Source organism: Odontomachus brunneus, unplaced genomic scaffold, assembly GCF_010583005.1.
Source record: "Odontomachus brunneus isolate Ranch 3 - 2012 unplaced genomic scaffold, Obru_v1 Obru_scaffold_037, whole genome shotgun sequence".
NCBI classification, from domain to species: domain Eukaryota; kingdom Metazoa; phylum Arthropoda; class Insecta; order Hymenoptera; family Formicidae; genus Odontomachus; species Odontomachus brunneus.
In genome coordinates this window covers 2,064,867-2,091,816 of record NW_022639487.1, presented here as the reverse complement: position 1 = coordinate 2,091,816, position 26,950 = coordinate 2,064,867, and the positions used below count along the sequence as shown (strand labels likewise).

The 26,950-nt window shown below is 40.0% G+C and overlaps 2 protein-coding genes and 1 non-coding gene across 5 annotated transcripts; all 3 read right to left on the bottom strand.

The window, feature by feature from the left end:
- Positions 1–2,267: 2,267 nt before the first annotated feature.
- LOC116843981 (importin-5) lies at positions 2,268–10,982 on the bottom strand. 2 transcript variants are annotated; one of them, XM_032815004.1, is made up of 14 exons: positions 10,819–10,982; positions 9,433–9,582; positions 9,017–9,243; positions 8,827–8,923; positions 7,959–8,524; positions 7,329–7,437; positions 6,671–6,970; positions 6,398–6,580; positions 6,194–6,320; positions 5,707–6,072; positions 5,322–5,575; positions 4,626–5,146; positions 4,315–4,534; positions 2,268–4,231 (listed from the first exon to the last, which is right to left on the bottom strand). In XM_032815004.1, the coding sequence occupies exons 1-14, from the start codon at positions 10,897–10,899 to the stop codon at positions 4,142–4,144; spliced, it is 3,291 nt and encodes a 1,096-aa protein (XP_032670895.1). In that variant the 5' UTR covers positions 10,900–10,982; the 3' UTR covers positions 2,268–4,141. The 2 variants fall into 2 exon arrangements, with proteins under 2 accessions (XP_032670895.1, XP_032670896.1); XM_032815005.1 differs by lacking the exon at positions 10,819–10,982 and adding an exon at positions 9,839–10,038.
- Positions 8,655–8,787, bottom strand: LOC116843993. Its single transcript, XR_004377969.1, has one exon.
- An 8,678-nt stretch (positions 10,983–19,660) lies between the features above and the next one.
- On the bottom strand, positions 19,661–26,934 carry LOC116843979 (cingulin-like). 2 transcript variants are annotated; one of them, XM_032815003.1, is made up of 2 exons: positions 26,817–26,934; positions 19,661–24,842 (listed from the first exon to the last, which is right to left on the bottom strand). In XM_032815003.1, exon 2 carries the CDS (start codon positions 24,804–24,806, stop codon positions 20,799–20,801), a length of 4,008 nt encoding a protein of 1,335 aa, XP_032670894.1. In that variant the 5' UTR covers positions 24,807–24,842; positions 26,817–26,934; the 3' UTR covers positions 19,661–20,798. The 2 variants fall into 2 exon arrangements, with proteins under 2 accessions (XP_032670894.1, XP_032670893.1); XM_032815002.1 differs by lacking the exon at positions 26,817–26,934 and adding an exon at positions 25,603–26,777.
- Positions 26,935–26,950: the final 16 nt, after the last annotated feature.

Here is a 26,950-nt window from a genome sequence, read left to right as displayed (position 1 = left end):
TTTTTTACTTTCTCAACAGTTTATTACTTTTATTTGCTTTTTTCATCTTTCTATAATAAAACTTTTGACAGGGAAAATGCCCTAAATTCAACTTTAGAACATTAAATTTCGTATTTATTTAACATCAATATCTATCAGTGCAAAAGAGAAAAAGTAATTGGGATAAGTTAAAATAGGTAAATTTGCATTGTCTGAACAATAACTATCAATATTATTTGTTGTTATTATAAATATTTAATAAAAAAAGTTAAACGTAGCAGCAGCGTACCATATAGTTTGTGGCTTGTAGGTTGACAGTAATGCACTGTGCAGGCAGGTTAGATGAAACAATAAAAGCCTCAAATTTAACACTTATCCTATTGTTTATCGAAATTATTTAATTTGTATTCTTGTCTTTTACATGAAACAATGCAGACAAAACAAGAATTTATGACGTAACTTTATTATACTAATTTATAGGTTATTCGTTTGATACACCAGCTGATTGCACATTGCACATTGCATTTCCACAGTCCAGTTACTAACTCCTTACGACAATCGCAAAATTGTCACAAATAAAAATTAATTTCTTTGAAACCGTGTTGTGAAAACTAATCAAATTCTGCAAATAGTTCCGATAATTCAGGATCTATATGTATAAGTATACTTAAATTTTTTGTACTATTTATACGTTTTTATTCATTACATTCAGGAAAGTTGCTTTTGCCATAAGAACACGTGTAAAATTAACATAATAATTACTCTTCAATGGTTTAGTGAATAGACTTGAAATTTTTTTCAGTATATTATAGATAATTAAGAAAAAGTTACCCAAAGTTTTATCACAAATTGGTACTATTTTTATATAGCTCAGATACATCTTTAATGTTGTATATAGAATACATTCGAGTAACGTGCCATCAATGCGTCATTCTATCTTTGCTGTTCTTTAGATATACAACAAAGATAGAACGACGCGTTAGCGCTAAATAGCCCTGATACCGTATTCCTCGAACGCGTCCGTGGTATGGCGGGCGAGTACAGTTATACATTACGAAGTTAGATATAACGAAGTGCGAATGTAATCATCACGCGTATAGACCGAGGTCAGCTTGTTTTCGAAGAACTTCTGTACACTAGGGTTGCTTTTCAAAATGTTCTTTTTGAGGAAAATTTTATTCAATACCTATAGTTCACGTTACATATACTATAGAGTATTGAGTAAAATTTCTTAAAAAAGGACGTTTTGGAACGCAACCCAGAGTAGTAAAGTTAGAGTGAAGCAAGTATATTCTTTCATTCTAATTTATTGCACTAGTGCAGAAGTTTCGTCGAGACCGAGTAGACTACTCTGAACAAATTAAGAGCGAGAACATAGACTTCTGCATAACGCGCAAAGAAATGAACCAATCAAAGTTCTTCATTTCTACCTCCATAATGGAGACAAAGAACTTCCATTGGTTCTTTTTATTATATGTTTTGCAAAAGTCTGTGCTCCCCGCTTAATAGTCGCAAATGCTTTTCTTATCGAGGTGGCAGTTTTGGTAGGCAAATTGAAGATTCATTTTTGTCTCGAATTTATAAAGCTACTGATGCTATTTCTCCTGTTAGATTATGTAATTAAAGAATGATATGTAGATACTGCAATGAATTACATTGAAAACTCGATATAGTAAAATAAATATTCATAGCGTATCTGTTTACATTGATCTATGAGTTTTTACGCAATGTATTCGGAATACGAACTGCTTCCGATGATAGCAAAAAAATATGAAATAATCATGCTGCACAGCACCATCAAACACTTCAACACTCTGTAGGCATTTACTCAGTTTTTAATACAGTAATGCGTACTTTGCGTTAATACGTGCTGATTATCAGGTGTTTTGTCCTTGATAGTGGTGTATGATAACGCAGTAATCAATAAACTGATATGATGCAGGAATGCAATACTCGACAGCAATACGATACATCACATTATTATCAGTTTCAATTACATCTCAAAGAATAGCTGATGTGCATTTCTTATGATATATTGATTTACACAAGTGACACAGAGGATACTTACAGACGTCGATTATTGCCATTCTTGAGACAACTATTTCAAGAACAATAGCTATAAAACAAAAATCACACGAACATTATTATAATTATAATCGATAACTTTCAAGAGTGCACGAATAGTACATATCACATATATTCTATCATACGAAAGTAGTTTTTACGCGCACATTTCCTTCGTATTGAAATAAAATGTCAAGAATGTAGAGGTGAAGCAAAATCATCAATTACAAAGCTGATATTTATTTTAATTAATGATAACTTTAAAATAATCTCTATATAATTATAATTCTCTTTCACACGGATTTTATCCTTTTCAAATGTGTACCGTACAGTCTATCATTAATCTTGGTAGGTAAACAAGATTTGCAATTTAAATATATACTGTAAGTATACACGCATTTTGCAAGAGTGTGATGTTGATTTTTTTGCGAAACAATTGTCAAGGGCAGTGCCTGCCATATGTCAAGATTACTTACAAGTGTACTTCAATTCTATATATATATATATATATGTAGTTATGTATATATGTATACTTGTTCCATATTTATATATTTTGATGTATGTACAAATAAATGTTTTATTCTTTATCTTTATTTCTCTACACGTTTCAGTAAAAAAAGATCATCACTTAGAGCATTTATGTTAAATGTAGCCACTTTCTCTCCCTCTTTTATTCTCATTCTCTGAAAATCTATACTATGGGTAAATTTTATATAGGAAATTTTTTTTTGTAATGCAGTCGTATCAGAGGCATATTAAGGACTTATTGTGTATAAATAAATAGCAACAAGAACGAGGAGTTGTTTAAACATCATTCCACTCAGTCCTTTTCGTTAAATATTAGTGTTTTCTCGATTTTCATCGTGTCGCATGTCGAAGGAAACGTAATGTATAGTATTGTCCGTTCTATACTATTGACTCAATTTGTGTGTGTTTTCTGTCTGTTGCATGTATATTTTTCGTTACTTTTATATTCTCAGATAACATTGCGTGTACATGACATGGACAAGTTACAGCTAGAAATACGCAATAATTCAATGTAAATTAGCTACAAGATCACAAGATCTTTTGCTGTACTTGGACATGCATTCCTTATTTTTTAATTGTATAAAGAATGTGTATTTATGTACACATCTTACAAATTTGTGACTCCGAATCTAAAATTTACCAAGCATTTCACATTACGTTTCATTCAAAAGGCATTCGTATACACTCGCATTTAACGTTCAACATTGTAATATTATCGACATTATCATTAAATAACATTCATGATTACCTAAATTTATAATAATAAAAATACCTAAATCACAACGTGTCACGCGCGGTCACTTCATGGCTACGAAAAGCTGGCTTTCCAGTCTGTCTTGTATTAGTTTTATCATTCTGCCAAAATAAGGAATACAGCTTGAGAATATAGATACAATTTAAGGAGGTCGCAGTGACAAAATCATAATTTTTTAAACAATATTTCGATAATAAAGTTATATTCAATATGTTCATCATTATGTAATTTACAAAACTTCCTCTCTTAAAATTTTTAGCATCATTTGGCTTTCAGTGACGTGAAATATTATCACTTGGAAATTTCATGTAAATCATTCGCAAATCTTTTTTTCACAAATGCTGTCAATCAAGTGATGCAAAACATAGTGTAAAACGTATTATATATATATCACGTAAACAAATGTTTGGTTTAAAACATTTCAACGAAGGTATAAATTATTTTCGTCAATGCGAGCTCTCATTTGTAATTAAATTTTTTACGTCTCAACTCCATTGCATTAATCAGTGATATAAACGTAAATTTAGCTAAAACGTAAGTTAGCAACAATCCCTGATAGTAGAAATCGATTATTTTCAATTCAGACAGCGATGCAGAAAGATATACTCAACAAGTCCGTGAATAATAATAATAATACATAAACACGTAAAATTTTTATATATATGTATATATGTATCTGCATGTGTGTATGTGTAGCTAGGCTGGAGCGAACATTTCAGTTTTAGGTATAATCTAACTACCTAGAATCTTCATAAGAGATTTCCTAGAAGATAGATTAACGTATTTTATTTTTTTTTACGTTAAGATGTTAGAAATTCAACTTAGCGCACTGAGTGCCTCATGAAGGGCTTGTTGTTGATCTGTCGTTAATTCCATTATGGTTGCCTGGAATATAGTCTCGTTGTTCTGGAAATAGATATGGAATTATTAGTCACCTTATTCCACCCCTTCCCGGAAATTACACATATAAATATAAATTGTCAATTTACCTGTATTTCTCTAACAATACTAAGAATTCTGGACATAACAGGATGATCGCTAGGTACAGCATCTCTAAACAGTGCTTCAGCAAAGAAACTTATAAGTCGCGGTAAGTGCGAGTTATTGGTTCCTAGGACTACTGCATGATGCGCTTCTATCAAATCACATAAATATCCGTATACGTGTGGTGCCTCATCTTCATCTTCGACAACTGGCAGCCAAGATAGCCTACACGGCCGAAATTGTTCGATGAACGATTCTTATATTTATGCAGCTTATTGAAGATTAGTATTACTAGACGCGGAGTATTACAACTCACCAGTGTGGAAGAATTTCATCGACATTGATTGCCTTGTTATTATACTTAAGAATTTTAGTTACTGCTGAAATAGCATTTTCTGTAGGATTTACATTCTCTGATGATCTTGACTCTGGATCATTAATAACTTCTATTAACTTCGGTAAAGCTTCCGCACAGGCTTGGGCAAAGCTTTCTCCGCCAAATTGGCCTAAAACTCCACAACCATAAGCAGCTGCCTGTCGAACTTCAGCAGATTTGTCAGAAACATATTGGATCATGGGTTGCAGGAAGAATTCTTGATATTTTGCACATTCAGGTCCTCCGAATTCTATTACATCATCAAAAACGCACAAAGCCCATTGGTGATCCGACCACGATCTTTCGGGATTCAGTAACTTTACGAAATGTCCATATATCTGATCAAAGTATGGGAAGAATGAGGATTTGTAAGTTGAGAACAAGGCGTGCAAAATATCGGCAATTTTGCTGAGGGTATATACATCCTCATTGTTTTCATCAGCAAGTTGTTCCTCAACAACCTATATATAATATGAAAATATGTATTACACAATATATAAAATATATATAAAATATATATAAAAAATATATAACGTGTTTGTACACACACACACACACACGCGCGCGCGCGTGAATATACATGTTTAAATATAAATGTGACATATAAATTCATAAACATATGGATTTTTGCAATACCTCGTCATAATCTTCGTCCTTTCGTTTCTCCAACCTAGCGACTGCTTTTTCGAAGTGTTCATTGAGTAATTTATCTAAAATTCTTAGAAGTTCAGTCATATGTGGAGCACTTAAGCAACCTGCACCTAATGTCTCGATACATTTTGCGAAAGAGTACAATAGCTCCATCAACACATCAGATTCCGGTTCTGTATCAATAGCTTTCAAAAGATCCGGACAAATATACGCCCACATGCCTTCTACGTATTGTGAGCCTTAAAAGGTTAGTATATACGTGTTAATGTACAATTTAAAAGTTTCGTAAAATATAAAAATCTTGCATATTTTAGCGTGGCTTCAGCAAGATTTATCATCAGCAACAATAAATATTCTTTTTTATAATAACCTTTTATCTTAGCGCAGTCGAGAAGATATGGCAAACTTATCGCAGCCGCAGTTCTCACACCGTCGTGAAAATAAAACTTCAACATCGGGACCATCAATCGTACTACCTCTTCGGCATAACCAGCGAAACCTTCCTTTAATTCTCGCGCGTAACAAACCAGCATTTCACATGCAGAAGCCTTGTCCTCCAAACCAGCAGTTTTAATTCCAAAATTTTGTTGTTCTCCTAATGAAACAAACTGCCAGTCGAGATCACCTTCGATAGTTTCCAAATCTTCGTTATCCAATAATGCAACTTCCGGTTTCATAGCAGCCGTTCGTAAGACCGGTCCCATTACTAATGGTAAGTACTGTTCGAATTGTTTTCCTTTAAAGAAACATATATACAAATGCTTGCAACATATTGCATGATGATGGGCAGATACTTGTAAATACACGGGCATAACTTTCGGCATTTTAGGATTATGTATATACGTGCAATGTCTTACCAAGTATTTTGCAGATTCTGGCCCAAGCCGATATAAGATAACTGGTTTGTGGATCATCATCTGGTAGATTACCTTCTGCATGTGTTTTGAGTAACATATCCATAACTTCGCTAGCATCTGCAATAAACTGTGGATATCGAACAAAACAATTAATCACTATAAATTTTTCTCATTCAGAAAATCAGAATTGAAATAATTAATTACCTTATCTGAACCAACAGCAAGACCTATCAAACTGACACATTCAATAGTTTTGCCACGTAGCATTTTGTGTTCAGGTTGGTTTGCATTTTGGATGATATACTTCAAACAAGGCATTAGTCTATCGTAATAGGTGACAAATTGTTCTTCGCAAGTATCAGCAACAGAAGCGATTGTTGTAACAACCTACACAAAATGACAAGAGATTTATTTATTACCTTTATACTGTAAATGTATCATTTATATTTTACGATTTGTTATAATCAAATATCTTACTTGTTCAAGTACAAGCTTGTTTCCCTTTTGAACCAATTCATGAAACTTATTAGTTAGTATAGATCCAAGCTTGGCCATTATGGCATCGAGATATGGTGTTAGAATATTTTTCGGACAATCCTCACTAAAGTTTACTAGAGCAGCACCGGCGTGCGCTTGAACTCGAGGATTCGCATTATCGTCCAACACCATCAATAATCCGGGTATAACTTTGTCGTGGAATTTCTTTTCAAATGTAGGCGAAAAATCTGTAGACATTTGTCCTACTGCGTTGCAAGCGGCATATCTTACACGGGGATGCTAGAAAACAACGTTCAACGTTATATTTTTTTCAACTCTTTCACAATTATATAGAAATAATAATTAAACGGAAATTTTGTATGTTCCAAAACTACGATTGTTTAATAGTAAACAATCAACTCTCAGGAACCACAAAGGATAGATCTTAGTATCTGCATTATCAAAACGATAATACAGCAAAAATCTGTATCCTCTGTTTAATTTACCACAAATGTAACACTATCATATTCATATACCAAATGTGATTGCTGACTTGATTTGTGGATTAGCTTAATAAATTACATTATTATTATTAAGATACATGATCTGAGAAAAAACAGATCGTATGACAAAAAGTAAATTTGTCCATTATACTTACTGGATCCTGCAGATATTGTATGACACCATCCATTATTTGTGGTAAAATAGCTTCCATTTGCTTATGGCATCCCTCACCAATAGCTGAAATAGCCATAAGCGCTGCATGTCTAAATAAAAAAAGAAAAATATTTTCATTCTTTTCCTTTCTTTTTTGGATTTTATGTAATCATATATATAGTAGGTGAAATACCACATCAAAATAAAAAATAAATTTGTAATACTACACACTATAATACTATAATAAAAAATAAACTATATAATATCAAAGAAAAGTTGTATGTTTCAAAACTATAGCAGTTACATATAATAACTGCGAACTATTAGTTTAGACACCCAACGAGAATCTCAAATATCAACTACCAAAACGGCAGCTGAAAAAGAGCACTATCACGTTGGTTACTCTATCACAGATGTAACGCAATTACGTACACAAGAATATGTAACTGCTGACTTTTCTGTGACATTTTATAAAAATATGCTTTTATGTGATAGATAATACATATTTAAGTAAATGTTAAGTGTTGAATATAGATAAGATTATGTGTGGATTGTATTACATATATGTATATAATTATATGTAGATTATATATATATATATATATATATATGTAAATTTTATAATATTCACCTGTATTTCCAATCAGTGTTACTTAACATTGTAGGGATATTTTGCACAATTAACGGTAAAATTGTTTTACCGCCGAGACCGCACGCCAATCTATCTAGGGCACTTTCAGCCACTACATTGTTGCTATCGCTATCATCTTCAATAATTTCATCGGAGAAACTCCACTTTTCATCCTCTTCTAAATCAGTCATCATTTTCAATACCAATGGCACCAGAGCTACTATGTATTTCGCACCAGCTTTGCGTACCATAGCAGGAGCATTTTCTGACATTGATACTATAACTTCCAATGCCAATTGTCTCCAGGAGTCTGTCATGTCCTGATTGGAAATTATGTTCATACACAATTGCATTATATTATCTAACTGTCCCCTGAGGAATTTTGGTGTAGCTTCAGCAAGATCTATTAGCACTTTTAAAAGAGCATCATCATCTTGTTTTTCTATAGATTGAGCGGTTACTTGTACAAGTGCAGGAACTAGCTCTGAGAAATGTTTGTGTATATTATCTTCTTTGTCATGTAATATTATAAATGCTCCAATTGCTCGTACTGCTTGAAATCGGACCTGTGTAATAAGAATAATGAAGACTATTACAATAATCCTTTCTTTAATATCAAATTTTTCATAATTAAAAACAGAAAAAGCTTATTTTAGTTATATTTTATATTAGTATAAAATATAACTTTTTCATGTGAAATGTATGCCCCGTATCTGTCTGTAAATTAATGCTTAACAAGTTACAGTCATCAGAAGGCACTTTCCATTGTTCTTGGGAAGAATCATGTCAAGTGATCTTAACTTATTGAAACTTGAGTATCTATCTCCCATTAAACTATTAGTAAAATTATATATGAAACGTGTATTACCTCATAATTTGTCATATCCACAACAGCTTGTTGCAGCATTTGTTTTATAAGATCAAGATAATTTGCTTGTTGATTTCCAAATACTCCTGGGACGGACCTGTGTATTGTACATACCATTATTTTTATTTCTTAGCACAGATACACATATATGTCACTTTTATACAAAGATATAAATCTATAGGAAACTCACGTGAACATACGAAGTGCACTTTCTTTCAATTCAGATGATGGACTATTTGCACATTGAAATAAGAACTGAAGAAATTCTGGCCACTGATTATTGCCATCTTCATCTATTAGATTCCTGGCAACCTCAGCTGCAACATCGCAGACTTTACGACGTATGGCTTCTTTCTGTTCATTTTGAACAGATAACAAAATCTGTTCTTTCAGCTGGGCTTGGGCTTCCGATGGAATCTGATTAATTGCATATCAAGTTTATTTATAATTAACCTTTGGTTAATTACAGTGTAGTTAGATATCTTTAAATCAAGTCTCTGATAAATTCTTAAGAAATAGATAAATTAATATCAGTACAAAGTATATATTATATAAATGTGTGTACTAATATATAAAAATAAGAAAAAGGGAAGTTAAAATAATTACCTTAGGGAAGAACTCCATGAATTCTGAGGAAAACAGTCGGCGCAGTAGTACTGCAGCCATAGATCGCATTTCATCCAAAAGTGTGCCATTGCAAACAGTACTTAAAAGATATGTCACCTTGCTCTCCAATGAAAGATTATTGTATGTTTCCTAAATGGTTTCAAACATTACAATATTATTAGTTATCTAGGATTTTAATAAAAGAAAATACAACAAAAAAAAACAAATAAAATAAAAATTTAAGTAAATAATAACACTTGCTCCCTTGTCCTAGAAACAATTCTCTTTGACAAATATAACAACAAATAATCTCTTATTTAAGAAATACTTATACTATACTTGTAATTGCAAATGGACATAGTATTTATTTCTTAAACAATTTTAAACATGATGCAAAATTAATTACATATTGATAATACAATTCTGTAACAGGCCATAAACAGGAAAATTATTTAATGTGAAAAATTACACGCAACCGACGCACACATGTAGATGCCAAAATCAAACGCTATTCCAAAACTAAATTTGCCGAACGCGACATCAGACTTATTTAATCGCGAATATACATATGACAAGCGGAGCACGCATGAATATTCAATCGACACGTGATCCGGCCGTGCAAGAGTCAAGGTAAAACATATATATATATATACATACATATACACGTGCGTGTATATATACATATATGTATGGTGGAGTTGTAAAAATAACGGTAAAAACGAACAAAGCGCGAAACGCACTGTAAACGTGCGATCACATCCGTCAGACTAGCCGCAACGGGCTAGCACGTGCGGCTCGTTCGTCCACGCTATTACCGGAAATCGCGGGAGTGGGCGGGAAAGCGAGGTTCACAAAGCTGTGCATCCTGCCAGGTCGCGTGGGATGCGTGCGCACGCGCGCGCAAGCATGACATCCTCGCGAAGGAGGATGCAGATCGCCGAGGAGGGTCCTGAGCTCGTAAAAGAGCGGCTCGCTCGAAACAGGTGCTAGATGCGAGAGAATAGCCGCCCATCCGTCGCGTCAGCCGGACATGCCAAGTTGACGGGCAGCGCGCGCGCGCACGCTATCCGCGTGCGACACCATTTTGGATTTCTTTGACGAACACTTGTCAGCACGCGGAAAATCCTGGAGGAGTACATGGCCGAACAGATTCAGTCGCAGTTGATGGCCGCGTTGTCGCCGGCTCGACGTGAAAAGGTCGCGACGCGCGAGACTATGTCCCACGCGTTATACGACGATTAATCAGGCACACGCAGGTGCTAACAACACGTCGGCAACGTGCTCTTGGCGGAAACGTGCCGCGGTACGCCGCGAATATCCGCGTGCTCCAACGCGCGGTGGACGCTGGTCTTAAGCAGCCAATATCTCGGTGGGCGTTATACGTACCTCCGCTCGCGCACGGACTTCGTTTTCTGAGCTGAGGAGTGTACTTAGGAGCTGTTGGAACTGATCGAGGTCCGCCGCCATTGTCGTCGAACGAATGAAGCGAACACGCACGCTCTGCCCGACTCGATCGTCACTTGGCGTCGCCAACGGCGCGTGACGAAATATCGTCCGTGACGTTGGTTGCATTGCTGACGACGCGCCATTCGTGGAAACTAAACCTAAAGGGCTGCGTTCCGAAATTCACCGCCAGTGCTGAAATCCAGTATAGAAATATAGTATACGTAACATGAACTATAGATTTTCAGTACTAGCAGTGAATTTTGGAACGCAGCCAAGGCGATCTTCAGGTGAATGGCTAGTATTCATAGTCAGATCTTATATTTAAAACCGTCTTAAGTTTATCTTCACATACTTTGTAGCTAATGAAATCATCCGTAGACCGTTTAAAGATGAACTTAAGACGGCTTAGAACCTCTACACAAGAACATCCGTGTTACACTACGGATTGGAGATAGAGGATTGCGGATTGAAAATTGGAACTTGACCAATTGGAGCCAAGCAGGCCAAGACCAAAGTACATTGATTCGTCGAAATCTAAGGTTTATTCGAGTTACTTGTACTATTCACACTTTTACACCTAATGCCCGTTGCACACTAGTGCACTTCATACAACACAAATTTTCCAAAATACGTTCTGAAGATGCTTTGAAGGACGGAGGGATGTCATCAAAATATTGTTAGGACGTCCTTTGAAGATATGAGTTGTTTGAAAATAGCTAATATCCAATAAGTTTATTCGTATTAATTGAACTTTTTACACTTAGTGCACATTAATTCTTTAGAGGTTCTAAAAATAACGTCATGATTTCCGTTCGTGTTACGAGTGTAAATGCAATTCTAATACACTTTTTACACTTGATCCCAAGCAAGATCCCAACGTTCTAAGAATACTCTGATAACGTCTCTCCGTCCTGAAAATGTCTTCAGAATGTATTTTGGAAAATTTGTGTTGTTTGAGGTGCACTAGTGTGCAACGAGCATTATGTGTAAAAGTGTGAAAAGTACGAACAACTCGAACAAACCTCTAATCTTCAATCCTCAATTTCCAATCCGTAGTTTGACATGGGCTTAAAGCGGAGTCTACAATGAGAACTTATGACTCCTGCACACAGGACGCGGTAATGCTTGCCGCGTGGCAGAAGTCCGCGCGATAGCCAATCAATATGTTGTTTTTCCGTAAGAGCTAGAAGGTTATTACGGAAAGCAGCATATTGATTGGCTGTCGCGCGAACTTCCGCCGCGCGACAAGCATTATCGCATCCTGTGTACAGGAGCCATTAAGCTATAAAACTTAAGTTTGAAGCCGTAAGAAATTGACCAATTACAGTCGATTATTTTTCTTATATTTGATGGTGATTGGTCAATTTCTTACGGTTACGGTTAAAATTTTTCTACGTGCAAGGGTCTTTAAAAAGAAATAGATACATAGATAAAATATGGTGGAAAAAAGATGAAAGAGAACTAATACAGCCAGTTCGGCACTAGAAAACAGACCTTAGATGAATTTGCTCGATCCTAGAGGAAACAAGGCGCGAATCAATGGAGCATTTGCAATGGTAAACGTCGTTGCGTTTTTGCGCAAGTTATAAGAAGTAGATTTCCCTGCATGCTTTTTCTACCGCTTAAAAAATAGGCACTAGAGTCCTATAATAAAAGAAGCGAAATCGGTGGCGAGTCCTGTCTGATTAATCGACGCCATTTTGTCGATGCCGTATAAACCAATCAAGCTTGTCTGTTCGAAAGCATGTTTAGAATATAAACATATTTCAAATTGAAACAATTTATATAGGTTATGTACGAAAATTCATTCCATATTTAACTCCCAAGGCTTGGATTTTGCTCCGTAAATTTATTTAATCATGAGTGCATTTGAATATGTACCTAATTAACGCCGAATCTACTTGCTTCTCTCGTGTAGAAATTAAATAAGAGGCAGCCTCATGTTTTTAGAATATTGTTATTCAGTATAATAACACGATATCGCAGAGAACACAGTAGCAATCACAAAATGGCAGCTACCGGTTTCGCTTCTCTGGCTGCGTTTTGTGTCACGCAATACGCGCACTTATCCATAGTTCATGTTACATATACTGTAGAAAATGTGCGCATAATGCATGAAACGGAACGTAGTCTCTTATTATAGGACTGTAGGGTAGATCTAAGAAGTAACGCGTTAGCCAGTCAGGCTCCTACATTTACGAGAACCAACGACTCCTGCACATAAGCTGAAAGCTCGTGCGTGAACGCGCTTTTTTAATTGCGCGTCGGGTGCCGTAAGATGTCGTTTCCTTTACACTTTACTTCTTTGTCAAGAAGATAAATGGTTATGTTTCTTAAGACAGTGTCCGTTCGACTGTAAATGTTTCAAAGTGTGTGTAAAGTAATACGATTGGTTTGTCCTTCGCTCCGAAGCACTTGTAGCGCTAAACGTCTCTTATCCCTCGTAAGAACGAACTCAATTTCTTGAGCAAGAGGCGGTATACTTCATAATTATCAATTTATTATCGTCGGTAAGTGTCAACATAATTAGAAAAATAAGAGATAAGATATATCCTTTGATGTAAATTAGTTCCTTCTAATTATCTGTCACACTTGTGCATTTTTATTCTATTATTCTATTATTCTATTTTTATACGCAGATGGATAACATGAATATATTACATTTAGCACTGTCCTTATGGAAAAAAAACTATAAGAAAAAATGACTGAGAACAATATAGGAAAACTACTGAAACACTATTGAAAAATACTACTGTATACTTATTACAACACTATTGGAAAACTATAAAACTATAAAAAATCTATTTGTTAATTTTATAAATAATTTTAGTATAAATTTTCTATAGTTAAAACAGTAGATTTCCGTTAATCGACGAAAATACTGTTTTTAGTAGTTTTCTTATAATATTCGTAAGGGTGATTTCGTAGGATGATTAGACTTTTTCGTGAGAATATTTTTACCATGCTATTATATCGCTTATTATATTTTTTATAGCAGCAGCTATATAAAATTATTAAAACGAGTTTTTACCTACAGCTATTCTAAACCACGAGAATTGACTGACATGGCTATAGATTTCTAAATTTGCACAAAGCGCATACAAAGTATTAATTAATAAATAAAAATTAAAAAATATTATTAATTAATTATTAATTAATTAAAATATTATTAATTATTAGAATACAATCAATAAAAAATATTAATAAATTATTATATTATTACAATGCCTTTAACCAAATTTAATTATCACCATAATTTATTATCTTGTATAAATAAAATCCTAGGTGCCTCGAATAAAATTCAATTATTTATTTCAATTATATATATATATATATATATATATATATATATATATATATATATATATATATATATATATATATATATATATCTCTCTCTCTTTCTCTCTCTCTGTCTGTCTCTTTCTGCCGAGCGTATCGACAGAGAATTTGGCTTTCGGCATCATTTTTATCTCTCACCGTAAATTATAATTGAAATTACTGGTTTGACATCCAATGTAAGAATCGATTAGCGGATAATATTATTTCTTATTCTTCTCATCAGTGCCGCGTAATAGTCGTGTAATCGTGTTTACGAGGCTTTCGTGAAATAACGACTGCTCTTGGTGCTGTCGTTGATTTCATTTACCGGTTACGCTTATCGACGTGCACGTCGAGTACGGATACGGAAAAGACCGCAGGAAAAAGGGCTTGCAGCAGCATTCCATGATTACGGCGATTCCGTGCAATTAAAGTCTGTTTAATCGTGGGTCAGCACGTGGACTGCGTGACAAAACGCAGCGCGTCCAAACTGCGATGCGGTCCGGCGTCATTTTGCTTTGTTATTTGCAATAAATTGACGCCTCGATAGTCTTTCGCAAAGTATGTGTGCGTTTTGAAACTTACCATTTATGGAAAATTAATAACCAAGAACGCGTTATTGAGCGATAAAATTTCGAAGTATCAAAACGCTCAAAGTAAAACTTACGTGTTTCGCGACATTCCGACATTTGCGATAAAATTGGGAATACTTTTCGCGGGGATAGAGATGAGTGTTAATTATATTGCATTTCACGTTCAATTAGGAACGCTATGCAGTTCCGAATAAGCTTCCCACTATGTTCTTCCATTTACATGAACCTATTAAACGTATTGAATGGCATTAAAATATATTAAACATAGTAAATGGTATACACATTCTGTTACTATAAGCGTATTGCATATTTGTTGTAATACTTTGTAACCATTAGTACAGCGTTTTATGTGAATGTTACCGATACTTTTCCCCCTGCCGCCTGGCTTTGTCGGTACACGATCTTTGTATTAATTGATACGTCAATTGATAGATAATTGGAAACAATTATTTTCGGTTGAAAATGCAACCCCGCCAGAATAAGCGACATCAGAATTTCCATTAGATACGATTTATTCGCAGCATTTAAATTGTATATAAAACAGCCGTTTGTATGGGAAAAATAATGAACTATATTAACGAATATCCAGACACGATTATCTCTCTACAGAGAAAGAGAGAGATACGGTTATTCAAAAAATGTTCATTGAACATCTGCATCGTGTGCAGCGGTATTTCCGTGCAGAATGCAACGCTCTTAATTAAGAGTGGATGACGCTGCATTAGCGCTTGTGCTAATGAAAAGTATACTCGCGCATTATTGCGCTTCAAGGCGGCGAGGCAGATAAGCGAGATCATTTTCTATTCGCGCGTTTCGCCGCATTGCATTCACGACGAGGATGATACCGGGCTATGCGGTGCAGTGATCGCCAACATTACACTCATCGCGTGGAGAAACGATGTTTCTTATCTCTCTCTTAAGTCAAAAACGCACGATTTTTTAAAACATTTTATTACTTCTTGTTGTATGCGTTTGGACATTTTTTTACACAAAGTGTCTCAGATTCTTCTTCACAATTTTTGTGAGAACAAATTAAGGTGAACATAAAAGTCCCATAGAGTTTTGCGATATTCGCAATAAATCTCGAGATATTAGTCAAAAAGATTAGTGAATGATCACACACGATGGTAGATGAATTATAGTGACGTCGTCTACTATAGTACTTATAGATTAAGTCGAACTGAACAAAAAATCCTCTACCATATTGCAAATGACCACATAGATTTTTAGGTATTAATTAAAGAAGATTTGTGCATTATTACGTAACAATCATGTAACAATTTTCTTTCATTAATAACTAAAAATCTACTTATTTGCAAAATAATAAAGAGCTTTTTGTTCAATTTGACTTAACGTACAAACACAACAGCACAATAGCACACATTCTTATTACAACTAATCTGCCATGTCGCGCGTAATCATTCATCAAACTTTTAAAATTAATATCTGAATTGTTATTTCGAATGTCGCAAAACGGGCTTTTATGTTCATCTCAATCCGTTCTATGTTCTCACAAAAATTGCGAAAGGAAGTCTGGGACACTCTATATTTCTTACTTCTCCCTTAAGTCAGAAACGCACGATGCACGATTGTTTCATGCCTGACATGTACACTCAGTTGCAAAACGGTTTTCACACTTTTTTCCAGTGAAGTGCAGCGCTCAAGTTGTCACAATTGCGAGACACTGCTGCCGAATTTGCAGTAATTGTTTGATAACAAAAGACAAAGCCAATCGTTGCGTAAATGGGTCAATAGTGGTTCGCAAATACGATAATCTTGAGCGCTACAGCTTCACTGGAAAAGAAGTGTGAAAACCGTTTTGCAGCTGAGTGTATGCTGACTGGCAGCTCAGTTCACTATATAGATCTTCCAATGCACGATAGCGATTCATGCAGTGAATTGCACTGTCGGTCGGTATGCGTGTAAGAAGGCATGAAATTGTGCATCGTGTGATTTTAACTTAATGTATAGCAGGCGGCGAATCAAACGCGAAACACGAGCGTACGTTCCAATTGAATTTGATTAGAGAGCGAGAAAGCCGTCTCTCTCTTCCTCTCTTTTTATTTTTTATTTTTTTGAAATTACTCGTACATACGCACTATTCACGTGCGAGTCCATAATGTCGCGATATCTAATATACGAAATGGAGACTCGTGATCTCATGCGCGAAATCCCAAAACAAAAAGTACACGGTAACGTAAAACAAAAAGATATCGTATATTGTCTATCGTTACGATAATTCAATTTTTTTTTTACAAACGTGACGGTCGCTGTGTGATGCGATCAGTTGATTTATCACGAAAAATATTACAAAATTTACATCCGGGCAAGCCGTCATATCGAATATGCACGCTTTCATTTCGCGCATATGCCAGGCGCGTATTGCAGTAAAAAATTACGCGGCGAGCATAAAGCCGCACGAGTCACGATTACGTGCGCGCCGTTATCGCAGTTATTTCTCCCGAATGAAACAAAAAAAATATTGAGGAAATATTGAACGATCTAATCAAACGAGATAATACTCGGCGCTATCCCGCGCCATCGAACAGGATTATTTTATTTTATAGGTGGCTATTTCGTTAATTCGGAGCCTCGATAAAACACGCAGTTTCGTTGAATTATATATTAGGATATGTGTGCGAGTTGATTACAACTCTGCGAAGGAAAATAAAGAGCTGTCTAGCGAGAAAAAAATTGCAACGCATGTTTTGAGACAGACGAAAACCATAAGGATGATTGCACGATTTTTACTTGTTTTGAAACTGATCCAGTTGCAACTTTTACGGATAATAAAGTAAAAGCATTAATATCCGGATGCGTGTCTAATTCTGGAAATTTTTAATACTTTAGTCTTTAATTGCGAATATTTAAAGTTTCAGCATATATATTATATGTGTATATATTAAATATATATATTCATCCACTTTTAATTAAGAAGAGTTGCATTCTACATGAAGTACCGTTGTGTATACACACACGCGTATGCGCGCGCATACACATACATATTTTACGTTAAAAATTTTAATATTCGTACTCAGAGAGGGAGAGAGAAACTAAAACAACAAGAATGTCCAGGATTAGGTACGTGTTCGGGGATTGGTACTTTTATGTTACGCGATAAACAAAAAAACAGGAAAATAAACACGAAAGCTGTCGATTGGAAGGCGGGGCAAGGAATCCGAATCGGCAGAGTCAATTTGTGAGTACGAATTCGCTGTTTGGAGGATGTGCGAGAAAAATGTTTTGCCCGATAAAGTAAAAGATGAAATTTTTCATCGGATGAAGAGTGCTTTACGCGCGCACTCTCTACTCGACTCTCGAGCTTTCGCTCCCAACCTTCTACATACCACCATCGAAATTCCGTATAATTGACCCGAACCGTAAACGTTGCGGACACGCTGTTTCCAATACTCGATTCACACCCGGGACGACGTCGAGAGGACAATAAGATGTCCTGACGGTAGACCCTCATCGTCTAATGTGATTTCGGAGTAGGAAGTTCGGTTGCTCGGCGTCGTATCCGCCAGTGTCTGAAGCTGTGTCCTTTGAATGTCCCCTGGTGCACTTATGCGCACACGCACGTACGCGACTACGAGCACAGTCGTCTCGACCTTTGCTAATTAGTGGGCCGTTTGCCTCTTCACAGGGATAAGTGTGTGTTGGCTGGGTATACGCTTCCCTAATCCGCGATAGAGTAAGGTCACCGTGTGCACATTAGGCAAAGAGGAGCCGGCGGGAAGACGAGGAGAATGGCGAGCGTGCGGGGAAACGCGAGAACGAGAGGCAGGCAACGGGATATTGTGACTGCACCGGCGAGACTGTGATCGATCAACCTAATTCGACGAGAACCCACCGGTGACGGTAACCGCGCACGTCGAGATTTATTTATTTCTCACGCCGCGCGAACGTCCGTGCGGACTGTACGACGTGCAGAATTTTTTTCGGACACACACATACACATACGACGATGAAAAGAAGAGAAAAGAAGAAATGAGAATCCGCGATGAAAGAATTCGAAAAGTGACGGCATTTTACGCGCGAGAGATCACTTTCAGAAATCGCGTGTGTGCATGCGATTACAACGACGTTCCGTCAAAAGACAGAGCTGCAATATTCAGCCGGGGAAATTTATGAAATTTCGACATTTGAGTTTGAAAGTCGAATAACAATTGTACTCGCGTGGAGCGTACGCGTATACAGATATATGTACGTACATATATACACATACATACACACACATATCAGCTGTGCCGAACGAACCTGCTAAAAAATACAGAATATTATCAAGTATGATAATACGCACAGATTGCAATACATTGTTCGCCGGGACGTTTAAAAAATTTATTGCGTTACGTTGGCCGTTACGTCGGCCGGTGTTTGTCCCCGGAGGAGCGCAATGTGCTTTATGTGCTGGGTCAAAAAACAAAAAACAAAAAAGAAAAAACAAAAATTGTTGGAAAGACAGAATAAAAGGGAGAAAGGGAGGGAGGATCTCGATTTCCCTCGCGGGAAGTTGGAATTTAATTAACCAACTTAAAGAATTCGGATTAAAGATTAAAGGGACCGAGATGAAGGATATGATTGCGCAGGGGCTCGCTCTCGAAGACTGTCCACTCATTTACGGCGTGCCATGTCGCACTCTGGCGACTTGAGAGAATGATAGATGAGCGCCGACAACTATGTTCGCAGAAGCGAGCTTCGGCTTTTTGCTGAAATAATCTCAGACAAGGGTTTTCGATGGTGGCGCCGTCGTAAAGTATGCGATAATGGCCAGACATGCGCGCCGCGATTAATGCATTATTACGCGCTCCAGCGATACCGGGCCGTCTTTACCGTCGTCACGCCGGCGTTGTCAGCGTCCTGTTTGGCTTTAACTGCTCGTCGATCCTAAAAGCTGAAGATGAAGTAGCTGCGCGCTTCCAGGAGGTTTTGTCGGTTCCCCTTAAAACAATTCTTGGCGTTCGTCTAAGAGGATACGAGTTGCCTTCATGAATTTTAGAAGAATTGCCGTTTATGCAAACTCCCGGCCAGCGAAGGGGCCGGATAAAGCGTGTTCAAAGTAATAAGAATGTATTTGCGGGCTATTCGAGAACACGACAAACTGTTCTTTACACGAGTCTTCCGATTGTTTTCTCGATCAAGATTTATGAGAGTGATCCTCTGTTAACATTATACGTATAGCCGGATAGTTGCGCGAGTAACTTTCATCAAGGGTCGGCTCTTTTTATGAAGAACCGACAAGAGATGATTTTTATTGTGTATGTAAAAAAAATAGCGATAAATGCCGTAAGGAACAAAATTTATGAGAACAGTTAGTACTAAATTAAACAGCAAGGAGCCAACACTAAAATATTTGTATGTTTATTTTATACTAATCAAAGAATTTAAAAAAAATATAACAGGCCGTTTGCATCTCTGATGCAAACAATATATATGTATTGCTACCAGTTAGTGTCTCTAGAGTTTAGTCATTCTTCGGAACTTTTCTCATTGGTTCAACTTGCAGCTTCCTCAAAATGGCGGAATCAATCACAGTAATTCCTTATATTGTGTTATTATTATATTGTGAGGTTATAAAGCAATTTATTTATGGGTTTCGCTCTTCTAAAAAAGAATACAAACTTTAACACTTGTATTTTACGTTTAATAAGTTGCTATTGTGATTGTAAACTAACTCTTATTACAGCGCTTATAATAATAAAAACTTCAAGCACTAAAGTTTATTATAATCATAGAACAAGATGATAAAGACAGTAACTTGGAGCACGTTTTGCCTGACACTTGCATTTCGTCGACACGAGTCTTCTTCACCACATAAATACGCCATTTTGAGAAGCAAGTAATCAAACTATCTTCTCGAGACATTGAAATGCAGTTACAGTGACGCTAATGTGGTGACATCAGTACTTAAAATGTTAATAAGGCAGATATGATTAGAATACAATTCGACAAGCTGCAATGCGTGTACACCTTATCAACTCGCGCGTTCTCGCGTATCTCGGCTATCTATTTTTGTGTCTTTACATGTTGCAAATCCCCTTTAATAGTTTCCAGTCTAGAATTGTTAGCGGGATCGTACTCGAGTCGACTCAGTCGCTCCGCGATCGCCAGTGAATTCTCCTCCGCGATGCTTTGGAAAATATCTGCCGAGCTGTTGTGGGACGTAACGTTGTGCTCGCTCGTTTCCTTCAACGCGTGTCGCAGACCATCCTCTAATTTCGCGTTGGTCCCCTTCAGTTTTTCAACGGCGCTTCGCAGATCGTTCACTTTGAGCCTAAGATCGAAGTTCGATTTCCTCGAGGCGACGAGCTCGTCCTTCAAAGCTGTCCTCTCGGACTTCAGCTCGTCGGATTCTTCCTCGAACGCCTCGAGACGCAACCTCAAGGTCGCTCTCTCGTTCCTCAGACTCATCAACTCCGATTTCAAAGCGCGGATCTCCGCCATCGCCAAGTTGCTTCTCCCGCAGTCGGTTAAGCTGAAGTCGAGATCGCCACGCAGAGTGTCTACTTCCATCTTCAGCGCCCTACTCTCGACTTGGAGCTGATCGATATCGGACACCTGAAGCCTCCCCTTATCCCTGAGCGTCTGGAAGTTGCCAGAATGATTGGCGTAATTACTTATCCGTCGCGTGTAGCAGATATTCGCGAGATCGCGTCTCTTGGAAACGAAGTCGATGATTCCCTCGCCGTCGCGGAGCTCTCCCGTGGCCAGTAATATTGGACTTTCGGATTCGTCCGCGGCGCACGCCAATTCCATCGCAACCTCGACGTTCTCGGGCCCCAAATTCGCCTGTTCCGATTTCAAAGCCTTATTCTCGATTCTCGACCTCTTCAGTCCGCCCTTTGGCTCGTCTTTGATCTTCGCTTTGTTATCAGGGCTCGCGCATGTATCAGATTCTGCTTTGAATGCCGTTTCGTCATCCTTCTGTTCGCCAATTTCGACCTTTATGCCCGTTCGCGCGGCATTCGAACAATCCTGCTTGTGCCTTCGTACCTTGTTATAAGCGTCCGCGAATCCGTGGCCCTTCGTAAGCGGATATCGCGTATCGATTCTCCTCGAGTGACTCACGCGATCGTTACTTTCACGGCGCAACGTGGCGGCGGTCCGGGGCGCCTCGGCCCGCCGGATTTTCCGTCGATCGTCGAAGGTACCGTCGGTTTCATTAAGTCGTCGCCTCGCTTGGTCCCGTTCCCTCCTCAGCGCCTCGTTCTCGCTCGCCCTTATGTCGCAGGTGACCTGCAGCAGGGCGTTTTTCGCCGCCACTTTGTCACTTTCGACTCTTGATTTATTCAATTCCATGGAAAAATATTCATTCTCCGTTCTCGCCTTATTCAACCGATCTCGCAGGCTGGCATTCTCATCGCCGAGCTCGTTAATACGCGTCGTCAGCTCGTTCTTTCCTGCCAACAACACTCGCACGCGTTCGTCTGTCTCTGCGTTCTGCGCCGCGGACAGAGCGTCCAGGTCGCTGGCGAGCCTCGTGTTCTCCGCTTTGAGGCGCGCCACTTTGACAGCTGCGTCTTCGAGCTCCGTCCGCGCCCTCTCCAGCTCGAACTTCAGATTTTCCATGGCGGCCTCGCGTTCCTCCCGAAATTTGTTAACTTGATCCTGCAACACGGCGCACTTGTTATTGGCATCGTCCGTCGACCTCGCCAGCAATCCTTTCTCGGCCCTTAACTCCGACAACTCCGTGCCGAGTTGTTCTTTCTCGTTTCGAAGGTGTTTGACTTCGCTCTCTAACGCTTTGTTCACCTCCGTCACCCTCTCGCACTCTCTCGCCGCCTCCTCGCCGGCGCTCGTCCGGGCGTTCAATCGATACGTCAACGACTCCTCGTTAGACTTCAAATCGGAAACTTCAGTCTGCAGCTTCGCCCTGTCACCGAGCGCCTCGTCCAGCGCGCGCTTCAATCGGTCGGCTCGCCCGTTCGCCTCGTTCGAGCTTATTTTAGACTCATTGGATTCGGCTTTTAAGCGCTCGAATTCGTCCCTGAGCTTTGGGTCCTCCCGCGAACCCTCGCCATTGTCCCGCCGCCGCCGCCACCATCGCCCGTCGTCGCTTTTGCTCACCGAACTTTTCAATTTGTCCAGTCGCTGGCGCTCCCGCCGTCGCCACCGCTTCCCAAGTCCGCCAATTATACTTTTGAGTTTTACATTTTCGTCGGAGGCCATTCCGAGTTTCATCTTCAGCTCCTTTACCTCGGCTCCGAGGTCCGCCTTCAGCAAATCCCGCCCGGCGATAATACTCGCAATTTCTTTGTCTCGCTCGCGGAAGTCATTGCACATCCTCTCGAGCTCCCCTGATAGCGTCTCTTTGTCATCGCGCAGCTCCTGCAGTTCTTTCCGCAGTGCGTCAATTTCAACCGTCATCGGTCGCATCTCCACGACGCGTTGCTCCAGGTGCACGCGTTCGCGCGACAGCTCCGCTATCTCTTGCCGCCACCTGTTCGTGTCCTCGCGAAGGCGCTCGTTTTCGCGGCGTACGTTGACCGCGATCTCTTCATGCTTGTTGCGCTCGTTCTCCAACGTTGATCTAAGGCTCGCACACTCGTCGCTCAGCGCACTCACGCGATCGTTCTTCTCCGCTAGTTGCAGCCTCAAACGCACGATCGAGACCTCGAGGCGGCCGATTCGCTCGCGCAAGCTCGCGCGATCGTCGAAGACCTCGAGCTCCTTCATTTCGCGGCACAGTCGCTCGATCGAGTCGCCGAGTTCCTGTGTCGCCTTCCCATCGACATTCGTGGCTCCACCGCGTCGCCGCAACGCGGCGATCACCGTGGTCGAATTCCTGACCGCGTCCTCGAGTTCCGCGACTTTCGTCGTGTATCGCGAGCCGCTGACTCCGCCGATCCTGTAATACTTGTCCATCGACGTTATCTTCAGTTTGCCGATCTCGATGTCGATCTCCTTCAAGAGATCGTCCAACAACGAAGTCGTTCTCGTGCACCTCTCGTCCCCAAGGGATCGCTTGTGCATCGACGATAACGACGACGAATTCGATCGCCTGAGTTCCGCAGCCAACACTCTCAGACTCACCTTGAGGTCGACCACCTTCTTCATGTATCTCAAGCGATCCGGATCGCCGGCGGCGATCATCGCCTCGCGCTCGCTCTTCAGATTGTCCTTCAAGTCGTTCATCAGCCGCCCAACGTGTGTGACTACTTCCAGGACGTCCGCGGCGTTCGAACTTCCCTCGCAAGTGGCGTTCTCGCGGATGACACTTAATCGATCCATCTGCCCCGCCAATTGCTCCGCGAGCTTGTTCAATTCGCCGATCCTCTTCCGATATTCAGCGCTATTGCCGCATCGTGATCGCAGCATGGCTTTCAGTCGATCCAGCTTGCGATGTAGGTTTCTGTTTTTCGTCTTGAACCGGTGCAGGTCCTCGTTGACGTTCACCAGCTCCTCCGACAGGTGGACCACCGTTTCGACGACTTTGCCGATCGCGTTCACGAGCATCACCTCGAACACGCGATCGCCTCTCGCGAACTCCTCCAGTCTGTCGCCGAGTTGTCTTAGCACTACGCGCGTTTCATGGCTCTCTACGGCCTCTTCCTGCGGGTGCTGCTTCCGGCACACAGTCTCATTCGAACGTTGCTCTCTCTTCTTGTCGCTCGAGAATCCGTCCTCTGCCCTTTCATCTCCCGCCCTGTGGCCGGTGATACGCACGATATCCTCCTCGGCTCGCGTCAGAGCGCTCTTCAGACTCGCTACTTCGTTCCCCAAAGCGTCGTTTGCCTGCTCCAGCCGACTAATCTCCGTTCTCTGATGCATGATCAAAGGGTCGATCTCCTGGTTATCGTTTCCATTCTTGTCATCCGCACGAAGGGCCATTTTCATCCGCCAGATATTGCTCTTGAGTTTCGCGCTGTCGTCCCGCCAGTTCTTTATCTGCCGTATCACGTTGTGCAGCTTGTGCAAGGTCGTCGCGGCCATCTCGGCGACTCTGGTCTTCTCCTCGACGGCGATGTCGATCGCGATCACTGGCAGGCAATCGTCCAAGTATCGGTCGCTCATTGCTGCTCCTTCAATTTTCCCGGGGCGATATTAAATCTGCGAGAAATATCCCGGGCGTTATTTGAGCATCAGAGACGTATGATAAAGTGTAAATACACGTGCAATCCAGACACGTAGATAACGGAGCGAAGTGCACGATACGTTATCTTTGTTTCGTAATTAGCGTTCGAGATTCCCTCCTGCTTTCTTCACTCGATGATTCTGCAACTCTTCGGCGTGATATTTGCGAAACGAAACGCACACGGCAAAGAAATTTGGTTGGATTAACCAACTGTCTGATAAAATATGAACGGATCAAAATGCCGGTAGAGAGAAGTTATCAGAATTATGTTCAAGTTAACAAGATTCCGGTTAACCAAACAAGATTTCTGTGGTTGACCAGAACTTAGAACTGTTCAAACTGAAACAGTTGCAAGTTCTGGTTAACGGCATATAATTCATATTTCATCAGATATTTGGTTAGTCCAACAAAACTTCTTTTTCCCGTATGTGATAATCAAATTACGCCAAACATGGATATCTGATAAACATGAAAAATTTATTTTCAGCGCGTGCAAGGACGACTTTTAATATATTTATTAAATTATCCACATGAGGTCTGGTAAAGAGTGTTTCCATATAAAGTTTCATTTACGTCATTATTAATTAATTTTCACGAATATCCCGTTGAGCGTGTACGTGCATGCATACGTGTATGTGTGTGTGTGTATCTATGCGCGCTCATGTGTAATCATAAATATCGATGTCAACGGATATTACACGTAAATATTCATGAGCGGTTTTCACTAAAACGTACGTGTCATAATACAACAACGTGGTGGGGCTCGACGAAATGTCGCATCTCTTCTGCGAGTACTCCGCCGGTTACGGTTACTTGAGAATTTTTGCGCGCACGCTACGTCGAAACATCACGGAGAAGCGAGAGTGCGTCTGGACGCGAGAACAATCGATTTTCGCGCACGCGCGAAGCGCACGGGGTCAACGGTGCACAAAGAGACACCTTCAGGTGTGACACTCTTGCCCTGAACTTTTCAACGTGTCTACTCGTATGTACGTGTGCCACGAGTCTGCATTTACTTGTTATTGCGTATTATGTACGAAAGCTCGGCGCGCTTGTTCCGTCATGGCGATTCGATTACGATGAAACGCTGATTTTGCGCGGAGCAATGTGCGGCGGACGCCCCATGCGCCGAAGCAAAAAGGGGTGCAAAGTTCTGGCGAAGTTCGTGGACCCGCGCGCCACCGTGTTTTCCTCCCTCCTTTGCAATTACCGCGCAGATTTAATTGATGACGGGCCCTCCTCTCTCTCTCTCTCTCCCTCCCTCCGTGCCTCCCGCCCCTCGATAAGTTCTCCAGCGGAACCGAACCGTGGTCCAAGTGCTCTCGAAACTCTCGAAACTTAAGAAGCGTTCAGTATCGCTGCGCCACGGCCCCTCAATATCGGAACACCTAATAAGACTGTTCTAACGAGGACTCGCCGAGAGCATACTGCGCGCGATTCAATTATAGCGACCGCTTAATTATGTGGGTCGTACGTAACCGGCACTTCCGGTTTCCCGGCGCGCGAACTTTGTGAGGGGAAAGTTGGTGAATAATGCGCGTGTCCTAATGTCTCCATCTCCGAAGCTGCCATAAGCCGCCGCCGCCGCCACCGTCGCCGTCGCTGATGATAGTTTCGGGACGCGGGATTTTCCAAATATAATCGCAATTATCGATATAAGCTTGAATGTGATGGTGGCGACGCGTACGTAAAAATTCGTTCTATTATTTAACGCAGCGTGTCTCGGGCGCATCGAAAGCATTATGCTTTCCCTGAGAATAAACTGCTGTTGGCTCGACAGCGATTAATAATTCGAGCTATCGATCCCTTCTGCTACTACACAATCGCCCATTATTGGAGTAAATTTCGAAGGCCGCGAAGACTAACGTCTCGCGAGCTTCCGCTCAACTCCTTGACCTTTCGCGTCGCGGATATTTTGGTGTGGCGACGTTATTTATACAAGTCACAACCTGAATTCGTAATCCGTCATCCGATCTGGTAATGTTGAGAGAGACGGGGGACAGTGTGCCGCCGACTAAGCCGAGTAACCTCTAAATTTTCCATGCGACGCGTCTCTGTGTGAGGTCGATCCTCGTGTGCGCAC

Coding starts and splice junctions, on each gene's coding strand:
- LOC116843981 (XM_032815004.1), bottom strand. CDS start 10,899: ATGGCGGCGGACCTCGATCAGTTCCAACAGCTCCTAAGTACACTCCTC. Junction 9,583..10,818: donor AAGTCCGTGCGCGAGCGGAG/GTACGTATAACG, acceptor GAAACCATTTAG/GAAACATACAATAATCTTTC. Junction 6,073..6,193: donor CAGAATCTGCAAAATACTTG/GTAAGACATTGC, acceptor GTTTCTTTAAAG/GAAAACAATTCGAACAGTAC.
- LOC116843979 (XM_032815003.1), bottom strand. CDS start 24,806: ATGAGCGACCGATACTTGGACGATTGCCTGCCAGTGATCGCGATCGAC.